The sequence below is a fragment of the Ranitomeya variabilis genome, chromosome 1 (assembly GCF_051348905.1).
Source record: "Ranitomeya variabilis isolate aRanVar5 chromosome 1, aRanVar5.hap1, whole genome shotgun sequence".
NCBI classification, from domain to species: domain Eukaryota; kingdom Metazoa; phylum Chordata; class Amphibia; order Anura; family Dendrobatidae; genus Ranitomeya; species Ranitomeya variabilis.
In genome coordinates, this window is record NC_135232.1 from 109557969 (window position 1) to 109579421 (window position 21453).

Genomic DNA, 21453 nt, shown 5'->3' on the forward strand with positions numbered 1-21453 from the left:
TTTCACTAACACCGCTGCGTATTTCTCGCAAGTCACACTGCTGGTCCGTGTGGAATCCGTATTTTTCTCGCCCCCATAGACTTTCATTGGCAATTTTTTTGCGCAATACGCTGACAAACGCAGCATGCTGCGATTTTGTACGGCCGTAGAAAGCCGTATATTACGGATCCGTAATATACGGCAGATAGGAGCTGGGCCATAGAGAATCATTGGGCCGTGTGTTATGCGAGTTTTACGGACGTAGTTTCTGCGCTCATACGTCCGTAAAACTCGCCAGTGTGACGCCGGCCTTAGTGTCTGTGGGAGAAAGGGGGGAGAGGGAGAAGTTGGAGCTTGACACGCTGAGACATATATACAGCTGATGGGTGCCGTGCCTGCTGGTGATTTCAGCCAAAGTGAGGAAGAAGCAGGGGAGTTTCCAGCACGTCCTTCCAGTTTGAATAAAATGTCTTTTTTATTTGAACATTTAAAAAAAATATATATATATTTAAAATTGAGAGAGAGACTCTGCCTGACGCCTTTCTGGCGCCCTTAGTCATAGGATCTGTGACTGAGGGCGTCGTGGTGCGCCAGAGTCTCTCTCTCAGTTTTAAAAATTGTTGTTTTTTTTTTTAAATGTTAAAATGAAAAATAAATTTTATTCAAACTGGAAGGATGTGCTGTAAACTCCCCTCCTTCACTATATCATGTAACCACTGCAGCCAATCGCTGGCCCCTGTTGTGCTGCTGCAAGCTCACTACTTCCACTTGTCTGAGGGATGTGCGGCAGCGCCTCTGATTGGCTGCAGTGCTTACCTGGCATAACAGTGCGATACATCCCCAGGTGACCTGACACTGACATCACAAGATGGGAGGGAGAATCTGCTACTTTCCATTTACAAGGGGGAGTACTTCATTTAAATAGGGATGGTGCATGTGATGGCCAACCATTCTAAATACAGTGTTCAGGTCTATATCGATAATGGCGATCGGTGGTGCTTGCCTCCCGCACCATGGCCGGCATGTTGTCTGGGATCTTACCGTGTCCCACCATCCTGAATCAGTGTATGGAAGGATAAGGTGCCGGACCTCCATGCAAGTCCTCCCCACCCAGTTGACCCATTGATGGGGCATTGGGTTTCTTTGTGGGGGTCCTAGCAGTTAGACCCCCAAACCTATGAAAAGCTGGCACATTTATCATAGAATGGCAATCAGACTCCACCAATATAAACAGTAAAGGCTGCCGCCCTCCTCAGCCATGTTAGGGGCCACCATTGGATAGGATCATTAATTAAAGACAACAACCCTCAGGCAATGTGCACACGTTCATGTTTTTTCGCATTTTTCTCGCTATAAAATGCAAAAAAAGCTCAAATTAAGCATCCTATTATTAGAATGCAGTACACATTTTTTGTGCACATGTTCCATTTTTTTCCGCGGCGGAATCGCATTCTGGAAAAAAACGCAGCATGTCACTTCTTTGTGCAGAATTGCGGGGATTCCGCACACATAGGAATGCATTGATCCGCTTACTTTCCGCATGTGGCTATGTCCTCCATGCGGGAAGTAAGCGGATTATGTGTGGTTGGTACCCAGGGTGGAGGAGAGGAGACTCTCCTCCAGGCCCTGGGAACCATATAATTGTTAAAAAATAAAATAATTAAAAGAAAAAATCGTGATATTCTCACCTTCCGGCGTCCCCCGCAGCCTTCTCGCTCCTCGCGATGCTCACGTTCCCAGTAATGCCTTGCGAAAATGACCTGTGATGACGTGCGGTCTTGAGTGATGCTACGTTATCTGAGGTCATTGCCGCAAAGCATCACTGCGACCGGAGCATCGCGAGGAGCGGGAAGGCTGCGGGGGACGCCGGAAGGTGAGAATATCACGATTTATTATTTTTAACATTAGATCTTTTTAACTATTAATGCTGCATAGGCAGCATCAATAGTAAAAAGTTGGTCACACTTGTCAAACACTATGTTTGACAAGTGTGACCAACCTGTCAATCAGTTTTGCGGTTCATGCGGAATTGGCATGCATGACCTGTAGCATCGCTTGTAAAACGCTAGTGTTTAGCGGGAAAATGCATGCCAATTCCGCATGCGATGTACCCGTGGCAGGAGTTGCAGAATTTCTGCGGCATTTTTACAATGTGTGTACTTAGCCTTTCTCTCCAGGTTCTGTTCACATATATCAGTCCGGACTATATAAGATCCGCTTGTCGTTCCCTTGCCATCTGTCAGGCAGGGCATTGGTCTTCCATTATCGCATGGAGGAACGTGGCATGTAACCTCACATCAGGATGGACTGACAGCTGTAAGAAATGTCAGTAACGGGTGCTCCATACCTAATGGGAAGCTCATGTGACCATACACTGACTCCAAAGGGTCTGCCTCTTGGGGACCACCAGGGATCAGATGTAATATTTATGAGGGTGGGGCTGGCAGTAAGTGTTCAGACTCTCTGCAGTGTAATCGCAGGTAAGATTCAGCATTGCCCAGTCAGATCAGAGGACTGTCCATGCTCTGTAGATGGAGTAGATCCTCCAGAAAAAGAAGAGATTTGTACCCACTCCCCAACTGGAACTGAATAGGAGGGTGGTGCTATTAAAAGGAATGTATCATCAGAAAATCACGTCCTTAAAGGGAACCTGTCACCCCCAAAATCGAAGGTGAGCTAAGCCCACCAGCATCAGGGGCTTATCTACAGCATTCTGTAATGCTGTAGATAAGCCCCCGATGTATCCTGAAAAATGAGAAAGAGGTTAGATTATACTCACCCAGGGGCGGTCCAGTCCGATGGGTGTCGTCCGGTCCGGGGCCTTTTATCTTCATAGGATGACGTCCTCTTCTTGTCTTCACACTGCGGCTCCGGCACAGGCGTACTTTGTCTGCCCTGTTGAGGGTAGAGCAAAGTACTGCAGTGCACAAGCACTGGGCCTCTCTGACCTTTCCCGGCGCCTGCAGTACTTTGCTCTACCCTCAACAGGACAGACAAAGTACGCCTGCGCCAGAGCTGCAGTGTGAAGACAAGAAGAGGACGTCATCGTAACAAGATGGGAGGCCCCGGACCGGACTGCGACGCCCATCGTACCGGGACCGCCCCTGGGTGAGTATAATCTAACCTCTTTTTCTCATCTTTTAGGATACATCGAGGGCTTATCTACAGCATTCCAGAATGCTGTAGATAAGCCCCTGATGCTGAAGGGCTTAGCTCACCTTCGATTTTGGGGGTGACAGGTTCCCTTTAAGGCGAGCTTTATGTTAAATGTATTTTTTAAAGAGTTTCTGTCACCCTACAATCAATAACTACTAGTGCTATAACATGCAAACATGAAATATCTGAAATTAGAATTGTATTACTGCTCTAGAAAATAGGTTAAAGCAAAGATACCTGGCACATAGATATAGAGATGGCTACTCTTAGTATGCCATAACAGTATTGAAGCAAGCATGTTATATATAAAAAATATAGAATTTGCCACAATGGAAATGTAAGATAACAAACATGTATAAAGGACTGCCAACAGTTCATCCCAGTTTTTTGCTTGGAAGTGACCGTCAGTCTTTGATATTTATACACAGGCTCTCTGACCAAGCACTGCACCCCTCAGCCTCTGGCGGTTTTAATCACAGCAGAATCCTACCTACCGATATAATTATAGGCTAGCAGCCCAGGAGAGGTATCATGTTAGGTTAGGTTCCCAGCATAGAGGATCGCCTTGTCGTGGCTGCTGGGCACACATAAATTGACCTATATATGCACCAAGTATCTTTGCTTTAACCTGTTTTCTAGAGAAGTAATGCAATTCCAATGTCATATTTCATGTTTGTATGTTATAGCGCTGCACAGTGCAACTTTATTTTTAGTTCTATATGGAAGTGGCTACTTTTAGCCTGCACCTGTTCACACCTGTTTTTTTTGCTTGGATGTTACCGTCAGTATTTGATATTTTTACCCTAAAATCAGTATTTAAGCTAAGCCCATAGTCCTTTCCTAGGAGACCAGCGACCCGCGATAAATTGCAGAGGTGGCTGGTAACCTTGACAGCGAGCAGTAAACTAGAATATTAAAAATGGGTTCCTGAGAATGGAGAGGATTTTTATCATGTAACTTGCAAAGTTTCTTTTTTTTTTTTTTTCTGGCACTTTGCCGTTTTAACCATATAAGATCACTTGGTTTGTCACTTTTGGCTGGAGGTCATCTGTAAACAGATGCTAAATTCTATGAAACATTAAAGTCTCTTTCTATAGGTTTCTGTGCGGTGTCTGTAGAATACAAAGCAGCCAGTGAGGATGTTAGCAGTGTACAAGTCTGTGCTGAGAACATATGATGTGTACACAAAGGTAAGGATTGATACTTATTATCCCTACTGTGAATTTGATACTGTCGATTTTGCAAGTTTTCTCACCTACAAAGAATGGAGAGATCTCTAATTTTTTTGTAGGTACACTTCAATGATTTTTACATAATTAATTTGCATTTTATTGCATGAAATAAGTATTTGACCACCTACCAACCTGCAGGAATTCTGGCTCTCACAGACCTGTTAGTTTTTCTTTAAGAAGCCCTCCTACTCTACACTCATTACCTGTATTAATTGCACCGTTTTAAACTCATTACCTGTATAAAAGACATTTGTCCACACACTTAATCACACTCCAACCTCTCCACCATGGCCAAGACCAAAGATCTGTCTAAGGACACCAGGGACAAAATTGTAGACCTGCACAAGGCTGGGATGGGATACAGGACAATAGACAAGCAGCTTGGTGAGAAGGCAACAACTGTTGGTGCAATTATTAGAAACTAGAAGAAACACAAGGTGACTGTCAATCTTCCTCAATCTGGGGCTCCATGCAAGATTTCGCCTCTTGGGATAAGGATGATTCTTAGAAAGGCCAGGAATCGGCACAGAATTACACGAGAGGACCTGGTCAATGGCCTGAAGAAAGATGGGACCACAGTCTCAAACATTACCTTTAGTAACACTACGCCGACATGGATTAAAATCCTGCAGGGCACACAAGGTCCCCCTGGTCACGCCAGAACATGTCCAGGCCCGTTTGAAGTTCGCCAGTGACCATCTCGATAATCAAGAGGAGGCATGGGAGAAGGTCATGTGGTCAGATGAGACCAAAATAGAACTTTTTGGCATCAACTCCACTCTCCGTGTTTGTAGGAAGAAGGATGAGTACAACCCCAAGAACACTATCCCAACCGTGAAGCATGATGGGGGAAGCATCATATTATGGGGATGCTATTCTGCAAAGGGGACAGGACAACTGCACTGTATTGAAAGGAAGATGGATGAGGTCATGTATTGTGAGATTTTGTCCAACAACCTCCTTCCCTCACTAAGAGCATTGAAGATGGATCGTGGCTGGGCCTTCCAGAATGACAATGACCCGAAACACAAAGCCAGGGCAATAAGCAATGGCTCCATAAGAAGCATTTCAAGGTCCTGGAATGGCCTAGCCAGTCTCCAGACCTGAACCCAATAGAAAATCTTTGGAGGGAGAAGAAACTCAATATTGACAAGTGACAGCCCCGAAACCTGAAAGATCTGGAGAAGATCTGTATGGAGGAGGGGGCCAAAATCCCTGCTGCAGTGTGTGCAAACTAGGTCAATAACTACAGGAAGAAACATCTGACCTCTGTAATTGTAAACAAAGGTCTCTGTACCAAATATTCTGTTTTTCTATTGTATCAAATATTTCTCATGCAATAAAATTCAAATTAAAGGGGTTGTCCAGTACTACGACAACCCCTTTTTGAACAAAATTTTGCCCCCGATGAAATTTATAAAATGTATACTCGCCTCCAGTGCCGGTGCCATTCCCGCGGTGTCAGGACTCGCTCTCCACGGGGCTCTTGTGCGGTGTTGTGATATGTGACCCCGGTGCTCAATCAGCTGTGACGTCCCTGCCTCCGCCTACGTATGGATTGAACATGAAGAGGAAGTCGGGGCTGCAGCTGATCCCTGGCTTCCTCTTCATGTTCAGTCTGTTCGTAGGCGGAGGCAGTGATGTCAGCACTGATTGAGCCCTGGGGTCACGTGTCACAACACCGCACAAGAGCCCCGTAGAGAACGAGTTACTAACACTGCGGAAATGGCGCCAGCACAGCACAGGAGGTGAGTACAGGTTTTTTATTTTATCGGGGGAAAGAAGGGATTGTCCTAATAGTGGATTATGTAAAAATCCTACAATGTGATTTTCTAGTTTTTATTTTAGATTCTGTCTCACAGGTGCAGTGTACCTACGCTAAACATTACAGACCTCACTCTTCTTTGTAGGTGGGAAAACTTGCAAAATCGTCAGTGTATCAAATACTTATTTTTCCCAGCTGCATGATGTTGGCTGTCATATCAGGATCCTACAGTGGCCATACACGAGCGTGTGATGGACACCCAAGTTGGTGAAATAATTGAAAGTGGGGAACACATTCAACAATCATTGGGTTATCTTAATTGTTGTGGATTTTCAGGTAAAAAAGAATAATTTCCATGTCACTATGCCTTGATGAAGTATTACGTTTCTCTGTTCACCACACCTAAAATAACAATTGTTTAACTGAAAGTATTGTAAAATTGTCCAGATATCACGGTTGTATGTTATGGCGCCCCCTCTGGCAGCTTTTGATTCTCTCTTCGGACATCCTACTGATGTGTCCTCTGCTGGTGGTCACACGCTCCGTAGCATCGGGCAGCAGAGGGATATCTGTAGAAATTGGTGCCCTAGAGGTGGCTTCTTCTCTTGTGCCCTGGAACCATCAATTGTATATTCTGAGAGTGAATAAAAAGATCACGAGGGGGCGCTATAACAAGGGTGTAACAGCAATATTTAGACATTATTCCAATTAAAAAGCTTGTTTTCTGTGATCCCTAACGGGGATGTAAGTTGAGACAACTACTTTTTCTAGCTTTCATCCATTCATTTCATTTCATTTCATTTAAAGGTAACCTCTGGTCACTTGGTGTAGTGCTGGCATCACGGTCTCTACTGCCGAGTGATATAAGTAACACGACAGCAGAAGCTATTAATTAAGCGTGAGACAGAATGAATGGTCCCATCACATAACTGACATGTGAGTGTTTTCTCTTGTAGTGTGTTCATTGCTGTAGAAGACAACGTTCACTGTGCGGCAGATCAGGACATCATTATGGATCCTCTAGGAGCTACAGCATGCCGGCAGGTAGAGTTGTGCCGTGGGCAACATTTCCTTGTAAATATATTATTCTTTCAGAGAAGAATAGCCCCTTCCCAAAATCCACTGTACATGTATGGCGCACTTTAGGAGCAGGCTGAGCATGCTCCATTCCCGGCACATGATTACTTTGTTATTGTGTAATCATCTGCCACTAACAGCTGCAGACGGAGCTGAGCTTCACTGTCTATGGTTAATTGTTAAAATGCCTCTGAAATCTCTGAAGCTCATTATTCAATGCAGCCATAGCCCCCTCGCCATGATGGGATAGTAGAGTGTTAGATGGTAGCCAGGGTCTGCTGAAGACCCCCTTTGTCTGCCATGACCGTGCTATGTTGAAAGTCTGCCTGTTTCTGGGCTCCATTATTTTTCTCAGCATCGCCAAGCTTACTGCACATGATCGAGATCTGGACTGAGGCGCGGTATAGATCATACATAGTAGTGTGCCCCTCGGCTCACAGCGCATGAAAGAGGCATTCGGAGTCCGGACCCTAAAAGAGCATGTGCAATATTTCAGAGGTGACTGCTCTGACGTCACCATACCACAAAGCAGCATAATCACATGTATGCCTCGGTGCAGATGCTGGAACTCCACGATCGCTCGGAATAATGTTTTTTTCACACAAACGGGCACATATTTATTTTTTGTGCCAAAAAAACTAATTGAGCAGCTTTGCTAGAGACAACAGTATTATCGATAATAGTTCATATGAGAAAAAACACAGTGACCCGCACCACCGGTCAATCACTCTGTGAACCTCCGGGTTAGTTAACCCTAGCTGGTCTGCAGATCTCGGGTGCTATTGCTATTACGAGTCAATTGAGTCAGACATACAAAAAACAAAGGCGGAACTGCAAACAAGACTCACTGATAATCAATGGACACAATTGAATAAAAAAATGGAAACCAAGCTTATCCCTATTCAGGCTGACATAAAGCAGAAAAAACGAGAAATTCATACGGGACAAAAAAGACTTTGATTTAGGACAGGTATTTACCTGGCATAAGCAGCAGATGGCTGATGGCAAACGTAAAATGGATTCAGAGAAACCCGGTCGTTACAAAAGAAGATTTAGGAAACGTAACACCTACTGAGTCCGATTCAAGCCAGAGTGAGGGGGCAGCGGCTTCAGTGAGCTCGGCAGAAGGTCTGACTGCAGCAGGAGTGTGTGATAATGATCTCCCTTTAGGAGAAGGAAGAGGCGCCGAGGAGGCAATCCCATACAGGAACGAAAAAGGAAATATGTGTCGTGGAGACAGAGGCGTTGAGAGAACTCCACGAACAGCACGTAGTGAATCTGACTAATCACACACTTGGTGCTGCACACTTGTCACTGCTAGCTAAAGGACTGAATTATTGCATCCCTAATGATTTTGATTTCATAGCATTTAAAATAGATTTATTTAAATCTGTTCGAAAGATTCATCTGTTTAAACATTTTCATAATAATCCGATAGCCCAGAACACCAGGGAGGAGGAACAACCGTGCAGGATAGGACCCCTAGGTTTCATGGCGGGGGTGGGGTTAGAGGCATTAGCAGATGCCCGCAGCGAGGCAGAGTTATTACTTAGTCTCACGTGTGACACATCGCATGCCCCATTACATCAGGTGGAGCCAAACACATCATTTAAAGGGGGAGCAACATCTAGGTATATGCCCCCGGTGTCCCCTGGCAATGCCATCGATTTGTTTGAAGCACAGGTACTTAGGGACGTTGAAGCTCTAATTTATCCAAAAGCCCCATCATACCTTACATCCGAAGAAAGTATGGCTTTAAAAGAAATAGCAGGATGGAAGGATACTGTAGTCCGACCCGCCGATAAGGGGGGCAAAACCGTGCTTATCCCCAGGGAAATTTATATTAAAGAAGCTCTAAGACAATTGGAAGATAATAAAACCTACATGAGATTGCGGAGTGACCCCACTAGTAAATTTAAAACTGAATTAAGATCGCTACTGAGACAAGCAGTAGAGACTGGGGTACTTTCATATAGCAGGGCGGAAAAGTTGCTGCCGGAGTTCCCCATGAAGCCACACTGGTACCATGTCCCGAAAATTCATAAGGCCATTGTTAATCCACCGGGCCGACCGATTGTGTCGGGGGTGGGATTACGAACGGAACCACTGTCCAAATACGTAGACTGGCTACTCCGACCATTACTTACACATATTCCATCGTACATCAAGGATACAGGTGCGTTTTTGACACAAGTCCACCAATTCACTTGGCAACCCGGCTTTAAGCTGGCGTCTATAGATGTAATAAACCTCTACACACGTATCCCACAAGAACAAGGAGTGGAGTCGATACGCCAGATCCTGAACACCACAAGTAAAGAGGGCAATGTCATAGATTTTATCTGGAGTAGCCTCAAATTCATCTTGACGCATAATGCGTTTACGTTTATGGACCTCTGGTACCTTCAGACAGTTGGCACTGCCATGGGGACTCCGGCAGCGTGTACGTTCGCAAATTTGTACTTAGGTCACTTTGAAGAGCGGTATTTATACTCCATCAGTAATACATACATGAAGCACATTAAGATGTATTTACGTTATGTCGCGATATGTTCATTGTGTGGAATGGATCGGAAGAAATTTTTGCTGATTTTGTTACCTTTCTAAATGATAACACCATGGGGATGGCTTTCACTTCAGTTTTTGGAGGACAACACTTAGATTTTTTAGATGTGGCTATCGATATAACAGATGGAGAAATTAATACTTCAGTATATAGGAAACCAGTAGCCACGAATGCACTTATGCATTTTGATAGCTATCATCCTAGTCACACAAAATGGGCGCTACCGTATGGCCAATTGGTTAGAACGAGAAGGGCTAATAATACACAAGAAGGGTTTATCAGACAGTCCCAAGAGCTCGGACAAAGACTGAAATATAGAGGGTACCCCGAACAGACTTGGCAGGGTGCACGTAGGAAAATGAACAGTCAAATGAGGAACATGGGCAGGCCTATAGGTATAAGGTTCACGTTTTGCTTCCAATATGGCCCTATGGACCAACAGATTAGGGCAGCCATTAGAAAGAACTGGCACTTATTGGATAGGGATAGAGAGCTAGCGGAAGTGGTTGCCAGGGGTCCCCTAATTTCGAGCAGAAGGAGTACCCGGATAAGAGATGTACTTGTGCGGAATAGGATCACAGACTATAAAGCCAGCAATTGGCTGGAGCGGACTACCCCTCAGGGTAATTATCGATGTGGACACTGCAGGCATTGTAGATATCACATCGTAGATAGGGTTTTACATATTGGACCAGTTAAACATAAAGTGATGCAATTTATTACTTGTCAAACTAAAGCCGTTGTTTATGTCATTTGGTGCCCGTGTGGTAAGTATTATATAGGCAAAACCATTAGATGCCTATATATACGATTTAGAGAACACTGCAGGTCAGTTATAACAGGGAAAGGGGTACCAAGATTAATTAGCCACATACGGGAAGTACATGATGGAAATCCAGAGGTGATGACTTTCGCCGGCATAGAACAGGTCCAAATACCAAAAAGAGGAGGTGACCATCATAATTTATTATTAAGGCGAGAAGCGACATGGATTATGCGGGTGCGAGCCATAGGTCCCGCAGGGTTTAATGATAGAATCGACATGTCAATATTCCTATGAGCGATATAGTTGGTATGTGTAGCGATAACTTGGTATCGTAGTAGGTTTTTCAGTTTTTTCTTCCCATGTCGGCAGTAAGAAGTCTCTATATGGGCATAGCTGTGAGAGACATATGTGCCAGTACGAGCCGCTGGGGGAGTTTAAGAATTAATAGGAACACTTCCTCAGAACTATTGTGGGAAGATGGAATGCTATAGCGGTGTGTTCATTATAATTGAAGGTTGACTCAGATATTCGCAATACATAGGTAATAGTATAAGTCCAAAAGTTTGACCGTTGTTCAGCTGATACAGGGGTTTTTACAGGCAATAGCTATTGTGTACTCTTATATGAATTGTTTTTAATGTATGTTTTTAATATGTGTTGTGCCATGAGTGGGCGGAGTGACGCGGCAGGGAGGTGCACAGATTGTGCACTCTTCTTAAGGCGTCATGTCCGCTTACTGATTGAACCCGTTGAAGCACCTGTTAGGTGCGAAACGGCCGTTGTTCAGCTTGCACATGTCCTTGTATATACACCCCCGTGCCGTGAAGATGTCGTTACAATAAAGTGACCTGTATAGAAGATCGGTGAGTGCTGTTGCAGTTTCTTCATTTTTCCAGTATTATCGATAAAGCACCACTCAGTAGGTTTTTTTTTTCAGTCTTGGAGTGACGCTTTAAATGTAAGCCACCTGCCTCTGGTCATATAGTTGTCTTCCTGCGTCTTCCCTGTTTTTCAGAGCCGCTCTGGTCCTGCGGCGCCATCTTGTGCCCGTAACTTTTGACTGGTTGGAAGTCATAAGTTACGGTACAAGAGCTCAATGCAACTAGGCTCTCATAGAGATGTATTGAAAAATGACTTCCTGGAGCTGCCTGCAGGTCACTATTTCCAGCAGACCGATGAGAGCTGCGCAGGAAAAGGATGAAGGCAGCGGCAGGTGAGTATCAGACAGGAGGCAGGGGAATTACATTTAAAGCACCACTCCAGCAGTGCATTTATAAAAAAAAATGCTGAAGTGGTGCAATAAGTCACCAGCATGGCATCAGAGTAATATGCAATTTGTTGATGTCAGATTCCCTTTAACAATTGTCTATTTTTCCTCAGCTATAAATTAGTCTATATTTTCACTGTATGTACTGCACCAACGGTTTGCCCCATAGCCATTTCTTCTGCTGCTGTTTTGCAGGGGATATCAAATCATTGCGGAGTATCATCACCCCTCCTGTTTCCAGGTAATGAATAATGCACACTACCGGTATTCGGTACATGCTTTCTTCTTGAAAGTGTAACTAAGCTAGAAGTGTAAGTGCATGAGTGTCCTCGCAGCGGTGCATGAGTGTCCTTGTCCTCACAGCGGTGCATGAGCACCTTCACAGCGCTAATATACTTTTAAGACCCGTCTGTGAATCGAAGACGAGATTAGTCTGGCACTGTCCCTGGCCGGCTCTTCCCAGCCCTGCTAGAGATGACTCTCTCTTTATACAGCGCTGAGAAGAGCCGGCCAGGGTGGCAGCACTCTATTCTTGGTTGTCAATTCCTGTCTCTTCATAGTATATTTTCTCTTAAATTCAAAAGCATAATATACCTGGCTGCAATTCATGCTTCCCATGGTTTCGACAGCATGGATCTGCTGACAGGTTTCTTTTAAGCGTTCGCCTTGGGTGTCTCAAGACCTGAACCCCCCACCATCTTTACACTATGAAGGCCTAATCACAAACTGCTGAGATACAGCATGGAATACATAAAAGTTTGCTTATATAACTGTGAACAATGGTAGACAAAGATTTTTTAAGCAGCAGGGACATGCCTGTACCCCCTTTGAATATCATGGATAATTGCCCATAGTAATACATCCAGCCATTGCTCTCATTTTCCCAAGGACTGTAGAAAAAATGTGAAATTAAACCTTTTTGTTGCAGTCTTCTTCATATGCTCGAATATTAATATTACCAAACCACTGCATGACCATCTCTACCCTAACCTACTGTATCCTCACCAATCCCTTCTAGATTGTGAGCCCTTGTGGTCCTCTCTCCACCTGTACCAGTCGTGACTTGTAGTGATGAGTGAGTGTGCTCATTGCTCGGGTTTTCCCAAGCACGCTCGGGTGACCTCCGAGTATTTATGACTGCTCGGAGATTTAGTTTTCATCACGGCAGCTGAATGATTTACAGCTACTAGCCAGCTTGATTACATGTGTGGATTCCCTGGCAACCCCCACATGTACTCAGCCTGCTAATAGCTGTAAATCATTCAGCTGCCGTGATGAAAACTAAATCTCCGAGCAGTCATAAATACTCGGAGACCACCCGAGCGTGCTTGGGAAAACCCGAGCAACGAGTATATTCGCTCATCACTAGTGACTTGTAGTGTTTAAGATTACTGTATTTGTTTTTTTTATTATGTATACCCCTCCTCGCATATAAAGCGCCATGGAATAAATAGCGCTATAATAATAAATAATAATAATAATTACCTTTTGCTTTCACTGAAGGATCAGAAACATTGGAATCATGGCTCATATTGATGCTGGGAAAACCACAACTACAGAGAGAATGTTGTATTATTCCGGGTACATCCGAGCGCTCGGAGGTAACAGAAATGCACAAATGTGTCTGCTATACAGGCTTGAGTTATTGAAGACTGTCTGTCTTTCTACAGTGGCAAGTAAACGCTTGGGCACCCCTAATTAGTGCTATTGTGAACAGTAAAGCAAGTGGAAGATGAAATGATCTCTAAAAGGGCTAAAGTTAAAAGTGATCGACAAAAAAAGTGTGTGTGTGTAATTTTTTATTTTAAAAATTGCAAAAGGAAAATGGGCCGATGGAAAAGTTTGGGCACCCTTGGAGGTTTGTGTGATCAGATAACTGTGACCAAGGTTTCAGATCTTCATTAGCCTGTTACGGTTATGACTCGTTCACTATCATCGTTAGGAAAGGCCAGGTGATGCAAATTTCCAAGCTTTATAAAAACCCAGCCTCCTATAACCTTGTGCCAAAAAAAGCTGCCATGAGTTCTTGTAAGCAGCTGCCTAGCACTCTGAAAATGAAAATGGTGGAGGCCCACAAAGCAGAAAAAGGCTATAAGTAGATAGCAAAGCCTTTTCAAATTGCCCTTTCTTTAGTTCAAAATGTAATTAAGAAATGGCAGATAACAGGAACAGTGGAGGTCAAGATAAGGTCTGGAAGACCAAGTAAAATTTCAGTGACAGCTGCTCGTCAGATTGCTACAGAGGCAAATTAGATCCCCGCTTGGCTGCAAAAAAGTTTCAGAAAGATTTATCAGACTGTGGAGTTGTAGTACAAGGTTATACTGTTCAGCGACACCTGGACAAATATGGTCTTCATGGAAGAGGCATCAGAAGAAAACCTCTCCTGCCTCCTAACTATAAAATTCAGTGACAGAAGTATGCAAAAGAACATCTAAACAAGACTGATGCATTTTGGAAGCCAGTCCTGCGGACCAATGAGATTAAAATGGAACACTTTGGCCGCAATTATCAAAGGTATGTGTGGAGGGAAAAGGGCACAGAATTTTGACTTTAACTTTAGACTGCTTAGAGATCATTTCATCTTCAACTTGCTTAACCACAATAACAGTAATTTTGACCAAAGGACCCCAAACTTTTAAATGTCACTGTATCTATCATACAAATTGGCTTCTTTTCATTTTGTATTTCATTTCTTTATAACAGATGTTGATGATGGGGACACAGTGACAGATTTTATGGTGCAAGAAAGGGAACGAGGGATCACTATTCAGTCGGCCGCTGTCACCTTTGACTGGAATGGCCACAGGATCAACTTGATTGACACTCCAGGTTGTCGTTCGCTCACTTCTGGTGCATTGTGTACCAGGATCCTGGCTGTCTCCATGTAATATCTTCTGAACTATATATTTTGTCTGTGCGCAGGACATGTGGACTTCACGGTGGAAGTGGAACGCTCACTAAGGGTGTTGGATGGTGCAGTAGCTGTGTTTGATGCCTCTGCTGGTGTGGAGGTATAACGGATTACTTTGGTTAACATAACACTGGGTAAAATGTTTTAATTTGGAGAAATATCTCTTCTAATTATCATCCTGCTTTTTGGCAGTTATTCATTTTGGCTACCTTGGTTAGATGCCATCAGGGAGATTGGCAGGGATTTTCTTAAGTGGGTCAAACACATTGGATTAAAACCACATGAACCTGCGAATTATCTAGTGTGTATGAGGATGGCCTGGATTTCATCCTGTCTAATCCTTTGTTCCCTGGGGAGATAAATGGCTACTCTAAGGCTAGGGTCACACGACCGACTGTACTTCCTCTCATCTGAGAAAATAAGTCCAATTATGGTGATCAAGAGTGTGATCAGAGTTTCTCGGATGAGGAGAAGATGAGATAAAAAAAACTCCATTGTCTTCATTTTGTCAGTCCATGAAAAACGAACTTCACTTAGATGTCCTTTGAGTGCTGTCCGATCTTTTTCCACGAAGTGCGATCCGATAATTCGATCAGAAAAATGGAACAATCAATCAGAAGAAAAGTATAATAGTAACACGTCACCACTTCTGTATTTATCACCCACTCCTAGTTTTGGCTTAGAAATACTGATGTAAAATACTGAACTAATAGTGAACGTGTGAACATGGCCTAAGTAAAAGTTTCTTATTCTGCATGTCACTATGCTGTGAACACGCGCTGTCTCGGACATTTATGATGAAGCTTGGAGACATACCGGTAGCTGTCCACCAAAATAGTGTTTACTGGTAAGGTGACCAGTAGAGTGACTAGATGGACGTCCCACGCTACTGTACAGGGCTTCCTATGGGAATTGTGCCTCTAAGGATATCTAATAGTTGTCTGTATCTACAATCCGGATTAATCAAAGATTAATTTTCTGATTATATCCTACAAACTAGTCAGGAAATCATGAGCATTATCCATTTTGCAAAATTTCAAATCTCTTTGGCGTTGAATAGAGAATTCTGGTTTTGGTTTCATTGATCAAACCATGATAGATTTGCACAAATGAAATGTAGATACGTTACTTAAAGGGGTATTCTAAAGTTTTTAAGTTATCGCCTATTCATAGTATAGGGTATAAATTCTCGATCACTGGAGCCCCCACTGATCCAGAGAACTGGGGATCTAAAGAGCCAGGTGAGAATGGAGCGGTGGTCAATCATGTGCACCACCACTCCATATATTCTTATTGAGATAGCGGTGTCCAGCGCTCAGCTTTTCTTTGACACTGAATGGATAGAGTGTCTGTGTGTATGATTGATCACCACTCCGTTCTCACGGTGAGGTCGGTGGGGGCCCCAGTGGTCTGATAACCTCCATACCTCTTTAATACATGTATAATAAAATCCGATTCACACCGTACAATGAAATGAAACTATAGTATCTCCGTCAGTGTTGTACATGTATGGTAGTGTGTGAGGATAAAAAAAGAGAAGAATGTCCAGCTTCACCGAGTCCGTAAAAAAGAGTTTTCTTTATTCACAAACTTTAAACATGGAGGATACAGACTTCAGCACGACCATATGGGTAAGAATCTCAGCGCGTTTCTGGAGACTAAGCTCCCTTAATCATGACAAGTGTGTGAGGATACCTGTATGATAACCATATGGTCTCTTTACCCCCAAGGCTCAGACGCTGACGGTGTGGAGACAAGCAGATAAACACTCAGTACCACGAGTGTGCTTTTTAAACAAGATGGACAAGACTGGAGCCAGGTACTGGGCATTATTGGGGTCTGCGGTACGGTGTGGTCATAGATTATAGACTGCAATATGGATCCGGCCAGTGTGAATTATGTTCTTCTGCTTTGTTACATATGAGATACACAATTTGTGTAATTTCTTTGTTACTCTTTTAGCTTTACATATTCTGTTGAAAGCATCAAAGAGAAGTTGAAAGCCAGGCCCTTGTTACTACAGGTAAAGTGATCGTGTGTAAATCAACGCCATGTTATAAAGTGACATACGTGCTGATGGCGTCGTTATTATCCGGTTAATTAGTATGCAGGATGTAGTGGATGGCGCTGGTACACCGGCAAGTCTGACCCTGGTTTATGTCAGGGATTCCCTGTGATACTGGATACATGGGGACAGAATGGGCTGTTACCAAATATCACTACTGATATATCCCCGACCACATAGGGGTCGATTCAGAATCACTATTTGGTCATTTTTCTTCTTTTTTTTTCGTTACTTAAAATGGTTCTGATTGTTTTCTTTTATATTATTTATTCTTTTCATTTTTGCCTTTTTTATGTTCATTTATTTGATTTTGGCTGTGTGTTTTTTTTTTTTTTTCTCTCCTTCAGCTTGTCACTATGGACACGATTTTAGTTATCCAGTTGTTTTGGCCTATTTCATCATTTGTAACTTATTGAAATGTTGCCAGATTTTTGTGCAGTTGAGCTCCAGTTCCCTAAATCTGTCTTCACCATTTGTTTCATGTCTAGTTAAAGACTAACATGCAATATTGTCAGGCTTATTGAGACGCTTATGTGACTTTTTCCTCCAAAAAGGCACAAGTACATTTCTGAATTTGTGCTTGTTCATCAAACATTTTACATCCATATTGATGAATTTCCCGCAGAATCCACCAGTGCGAACAGACAAGACAAAAGAATGACTTTAGGATTAAAAAAAATAAAAATAAAAAATCCACACAAATGATGAATCGGGGTCATATTAGGCATTGCCATGCTGGGGAGCATTTGACAGAGATCTGAATGATTGAACTACTTTGATTGAAATCTCTCTCTTAAATCTTTGTTCTGCTTTTTATTTCTTTTCATTTAAAGCTTCCTATTGGAGAAGGAAAATCGTTCCAGGGTCTGATTGATTTAGTGTCCATGGAATCGCTCACCTGGAGCCCCCGATCTAATGATGATGATGGGAGAAGATTCCTTAGCAAACCGCTGAGTGAGATAACGGATGGCGACCTTCTGCAATCAGCCAAAGATGCCAGAAATGCCTTACTAGAACAAGTAAAGTGTTAAAGTAAATATACAATATGTCACCCAGATAAAATGTCTGTAGAGAGGTTACAGGAGTCGTGATATGGTGTTATCTGAGCATGCTTAGGTACTAACAGAGAGTCTTCGGTATGCTCGGAAAATATGTCCGAGTCCCCGCTCCCACTGCTGTTAGGCAGCCACAACATATGCAAGGATTTCCTGTTTGTTAGGCAGTCCCTGCATGTTTTGTGGGTGTCAAACAGCAGCGAGACATGCACCCGCGGGGACTCGGGACATATTGTTCAAGCACCCAGAAGACACATGGTTAGCACAGGAGCATGCTCATATAACACCTTATCCGAGCACACTCGCTCATCACTATAAAGGATCAGAGATGGGAAGGATGTGCTTCTACGAGAGCCTTTTAGATCCACTAAAATGTCATTACTACTGTTCTGTACAGGCTTTAGCTCAGTAGAAATGCACCACAAAATGACATCCGTGTAATATATTCAGTAGCTTAGAAAAAAGCCGTCTTGTTTCTTCTGTATACGGGTATTGTGCAGTGTGGACAGAGAACAGTCTGTGCTTAATATTACAGGAATGGACGTGTATTAGGAAATGGCATTGCTGGTGTACACAGTACTCCTCTCTACACATGACTGGAGAAATGCTTGGATCATATGTAACTTTTTAGAGGCCTTTAAACCTAAACAAGTGATGACATACCACTAGAATATGCAATTGATTGTTTTTTTGTTTTTTTTTAAGGGTCGGTCTGACCTCCGGGGCCTTCACTTTTCTATCACCTGAGTAAAGGAGGGCTGCAGCTATTTATATTTTATTTGCATGCCACTTGACTGAGAATGTTATCCTTTTCCTTTTTTGCTTTTTTTTTTTTTTAATCCATTCTTTTTAAGCCATTTGTGTTTAAAAGCAAATAAATTGTTGATCAACAGCCACATAAAGCCTTGTTTTCTACCAGACAAATTCTAGTTTTTAATTGAAACATTTCATTTGACATGCCATGCAGTCTAAACCAGGAATTTTATTTATGTATTTTTTTTTTTTTGGTGGGGCTGGGGGTGGAGGGTGGTATTTAATAAAACTTAACCTTTAATAGGTTTGTATAAAATACTCAAACATAAATCACACCACAATACCAAATAAGGAAAAGAACCCTTTTGTGTAAGTGAACCCTAACAAACACAGAATGAGAAAAGAAAACTATTTTAAAAAACAAAGAACAAACACATCTGACAGTACCAAGGAGTCACTTTAGACCATGCGTGTAGTAGGGACGATGGTTCCGTAAATCTCCTTCCTCCTGTGCTCCATACAGGATACGCTCAAATATATAATGTATATTGGGCTATGTCCCAATTCTCCATAAAACAGGCCCATGTGTATAAGGCTCTAATAGAGATATTTGTTGGGAACAAGTAGTGGATTTCAACCACGATTATCGCCAGTTATATCTTATTTATCAATACACATATGTGGCAATAAATCATGTGATCATGTATAGTAAACAATAAACCCAATTGTCACTTAATGTCACTTTCAAATGAACCTGACATCATCAGTCATGGACAAAAACAAAAGCCACATGTGTCACCATTATATAGTAGATACTGTCAGAAATTTGTAGCAGCATGAGAGGCTATGTAAACATTATGTGGCTAAACAACAAATCACTGATTGGCCAATATTCAGGGACCATGCTGCCCCATGTAAATTCAGCATAGGCGTCCCTATTAGTTACCACAGTGCAGCCACCATCCTTATGTTTCAGGCACTGTTAGCCCCGGGCATCAATATGTGTATATCTCACAACATAGAGCCCTGTATAAACTGTTAGATCTCACCCACTGTTGGAGAGAGTTAACGTATCTCTCGAGGATGAGCTTGCCCCTCGTGTAGTTGAAGCGTCTCCCGACGCGTTTCGTCCGATTGGAGTGAGAAAAATGCCGCTTTACAGATCTTTCCCCATCTGTGCTTTAAAAGCGCTGAGTACGGAGGCGCGTCTGTAGGGCTCCGCCCCTGGCGTGTGACGCGCTTCCTGTCCTGCGCACAATGTGTTTAGTATATCGGAGCGAATCGTACGGGCTGTGGAACGCTGGTTGTCATGGAGATGGAACGCAAGCGCTCCACTCCATTATCAAGCGCCGCCCGGCACACCAATCATGTAAGCTCCATACTCTCATATTCTAAAAAAGAGACCCTCTCGAAATTCGTCTCAAATAGACCGAGTAACACGATGGTAATGCCCAAATGTATATAATGAGCATATCCGTGGAACTCAGTACATATATGGATGGACCAACCGTTTTTAAGAAAAGGTCCTATCCCCCCATCAGATATGTGCAGTGTTTTACCTGACCACGATGTTAGACAAAGTTAAAATGGTTTGCCGAGACCAGATGATATAGACTAAGTTATCTAATAAATGCAGATCAAAAATTAATTATTAAACGAACCCCGATTCATTGGGAATATAGGAGAAAGACATGAAAAAAGGGAGCCAATATATGATAAAATCCTGCCGCTAAGAAGGATCACAAAAAGTGCGGAACACCACCGACATGTGGGACTTGACTCATACAAAGGGATGAAAGAAGGCTCCCTATTTCACTCCTAGCACAAAACACTACACTCCTGGTACCTACCTAACGCGGAGGTTGGCACCTTAGAGAGAACCCTACGCCAGTGGCGCCCCCACTCGACGACGGCTATCCCTTAATACCTGTCCCTGTGGTCCCTGAATAGGACAGATAGGGAGGAGAGGCCGTGCTAATGGGAATGGAGGATTAACCAGAAAATACTCGTTTATTAGAGGTTTTAAGGATGGTGTAGTGGGGAAAGAGGAGAGAGACTTTCTTTTGCCAAAAAATCCTGTCGTTCCCACTTTTTATTGCCTCCCCAAAGTACACAAAGGGGTTAATCCCCTTAAAGGGAGGCCTATAGTCTCCGGTAACAACAGCCTCACAGAGAAATTGGGGCTGTATATAGACCAAATCCTCAAACCATTTGTGAATGCTTTGAACTCCTATGTGCGGGACACCACCGACCTTTCGGGCAAATTGGACGGGGTGTTTTTGGAGGAAGATATGATATTGGCCAGCATTGACGTGGAGGCATTGTATTCCTCCATTCCACACGACAAAGGTCTACAGGCAATAAATCATTACCTCAGCACTAGGGGCATTCAATATGACAAACATAACAGGTTCGTCTTGGCTATATTGGAATTCTGTTTAACCAGGAATGTCTTTTTATTTGACCACAAGTACTTCCACCAACTCAGGGGCACTGCGATGGGTAGCCCTTGTGCGCCCTCATACGCAAATTTGCTCCTGGGTTGGTGGGAGGAAACTGTGGTTTTTGGTGAGGGCACTTTGGGTCTGGATGAGAGGATCATATTATGGCTAAGGTACATCGATGATGTGCTGGTTATTTGGAGAGGGAGTGTTGATGACTTTGCCAACTTCGTGGGGAGTTTAAATGTAAATAACATAGGCCTACATTTCACCTATGAGGCCAACCCAACAAGGCTGGCATTTCTGGACATCCTTATAGAAAGAGACAGCAATGGCGCTATATCCACCAAAACCCACAGAAAAGAGACAGCCTCCAATTCCCTCCTTCGGTGGGAGAGTAATCATCCCACCCCATTGAAA

At 43.2% G+C, this 21453-nt stretch overlaps 1 protein-coding gene across 4 annotated transcripts in view; it reads left to right on the top strand.

Moving 5' to 3' along the window:
• Window positions 1-21453, top strand: part of GFM2 (GTP dependent ribosome recycling factor mitochondrial 2) — a 65396-nt gene that overhangs the window by 2474 nt on the left and 41469 nt on the right. For 2 of the 4 annotated variants that reach the window (XM_077287578.1, XM_077287553.1), the window contains exons 2-10: window positions 4220-4325; window positions 7089-7176; window positions 12004-12049; window positions 13312-13409; window positions 14512-14637; window positions 14731-14819; window positions 16450-16538; window positions 16682-16742; window positions 17618-17803. In XM_077287578.1, coding sequence (XP_077143693.1) covers window positions 4275-4325; window positions 7089-7176; window positions 12004-12049; window positions 13312-13409; window positions 14512-14637; window positions 14731-14819; window positions 16450-16538; window positions 16682-16742; window positions 17618-17803 — 834 coding nt within the window. In that variant the 5' untranslated portion in view covers window positions 4220-4274. Of the gene's footprint in view, window positions 1-3985; window positions 4089-4219; window positions 4326-7088; window positions 7177-12003; window positions 12050-13311; window positions 13410-14511; window positions 14638-14730; window positions 14820-16449; window positions 16539-16681; window positions 16743-17617; window positions 17804-21453 lie in introns of those variants that run through there. The other 2 variants (XM_077287569.1, XM_077287562.1) reach the window with 2 other exon arrangements.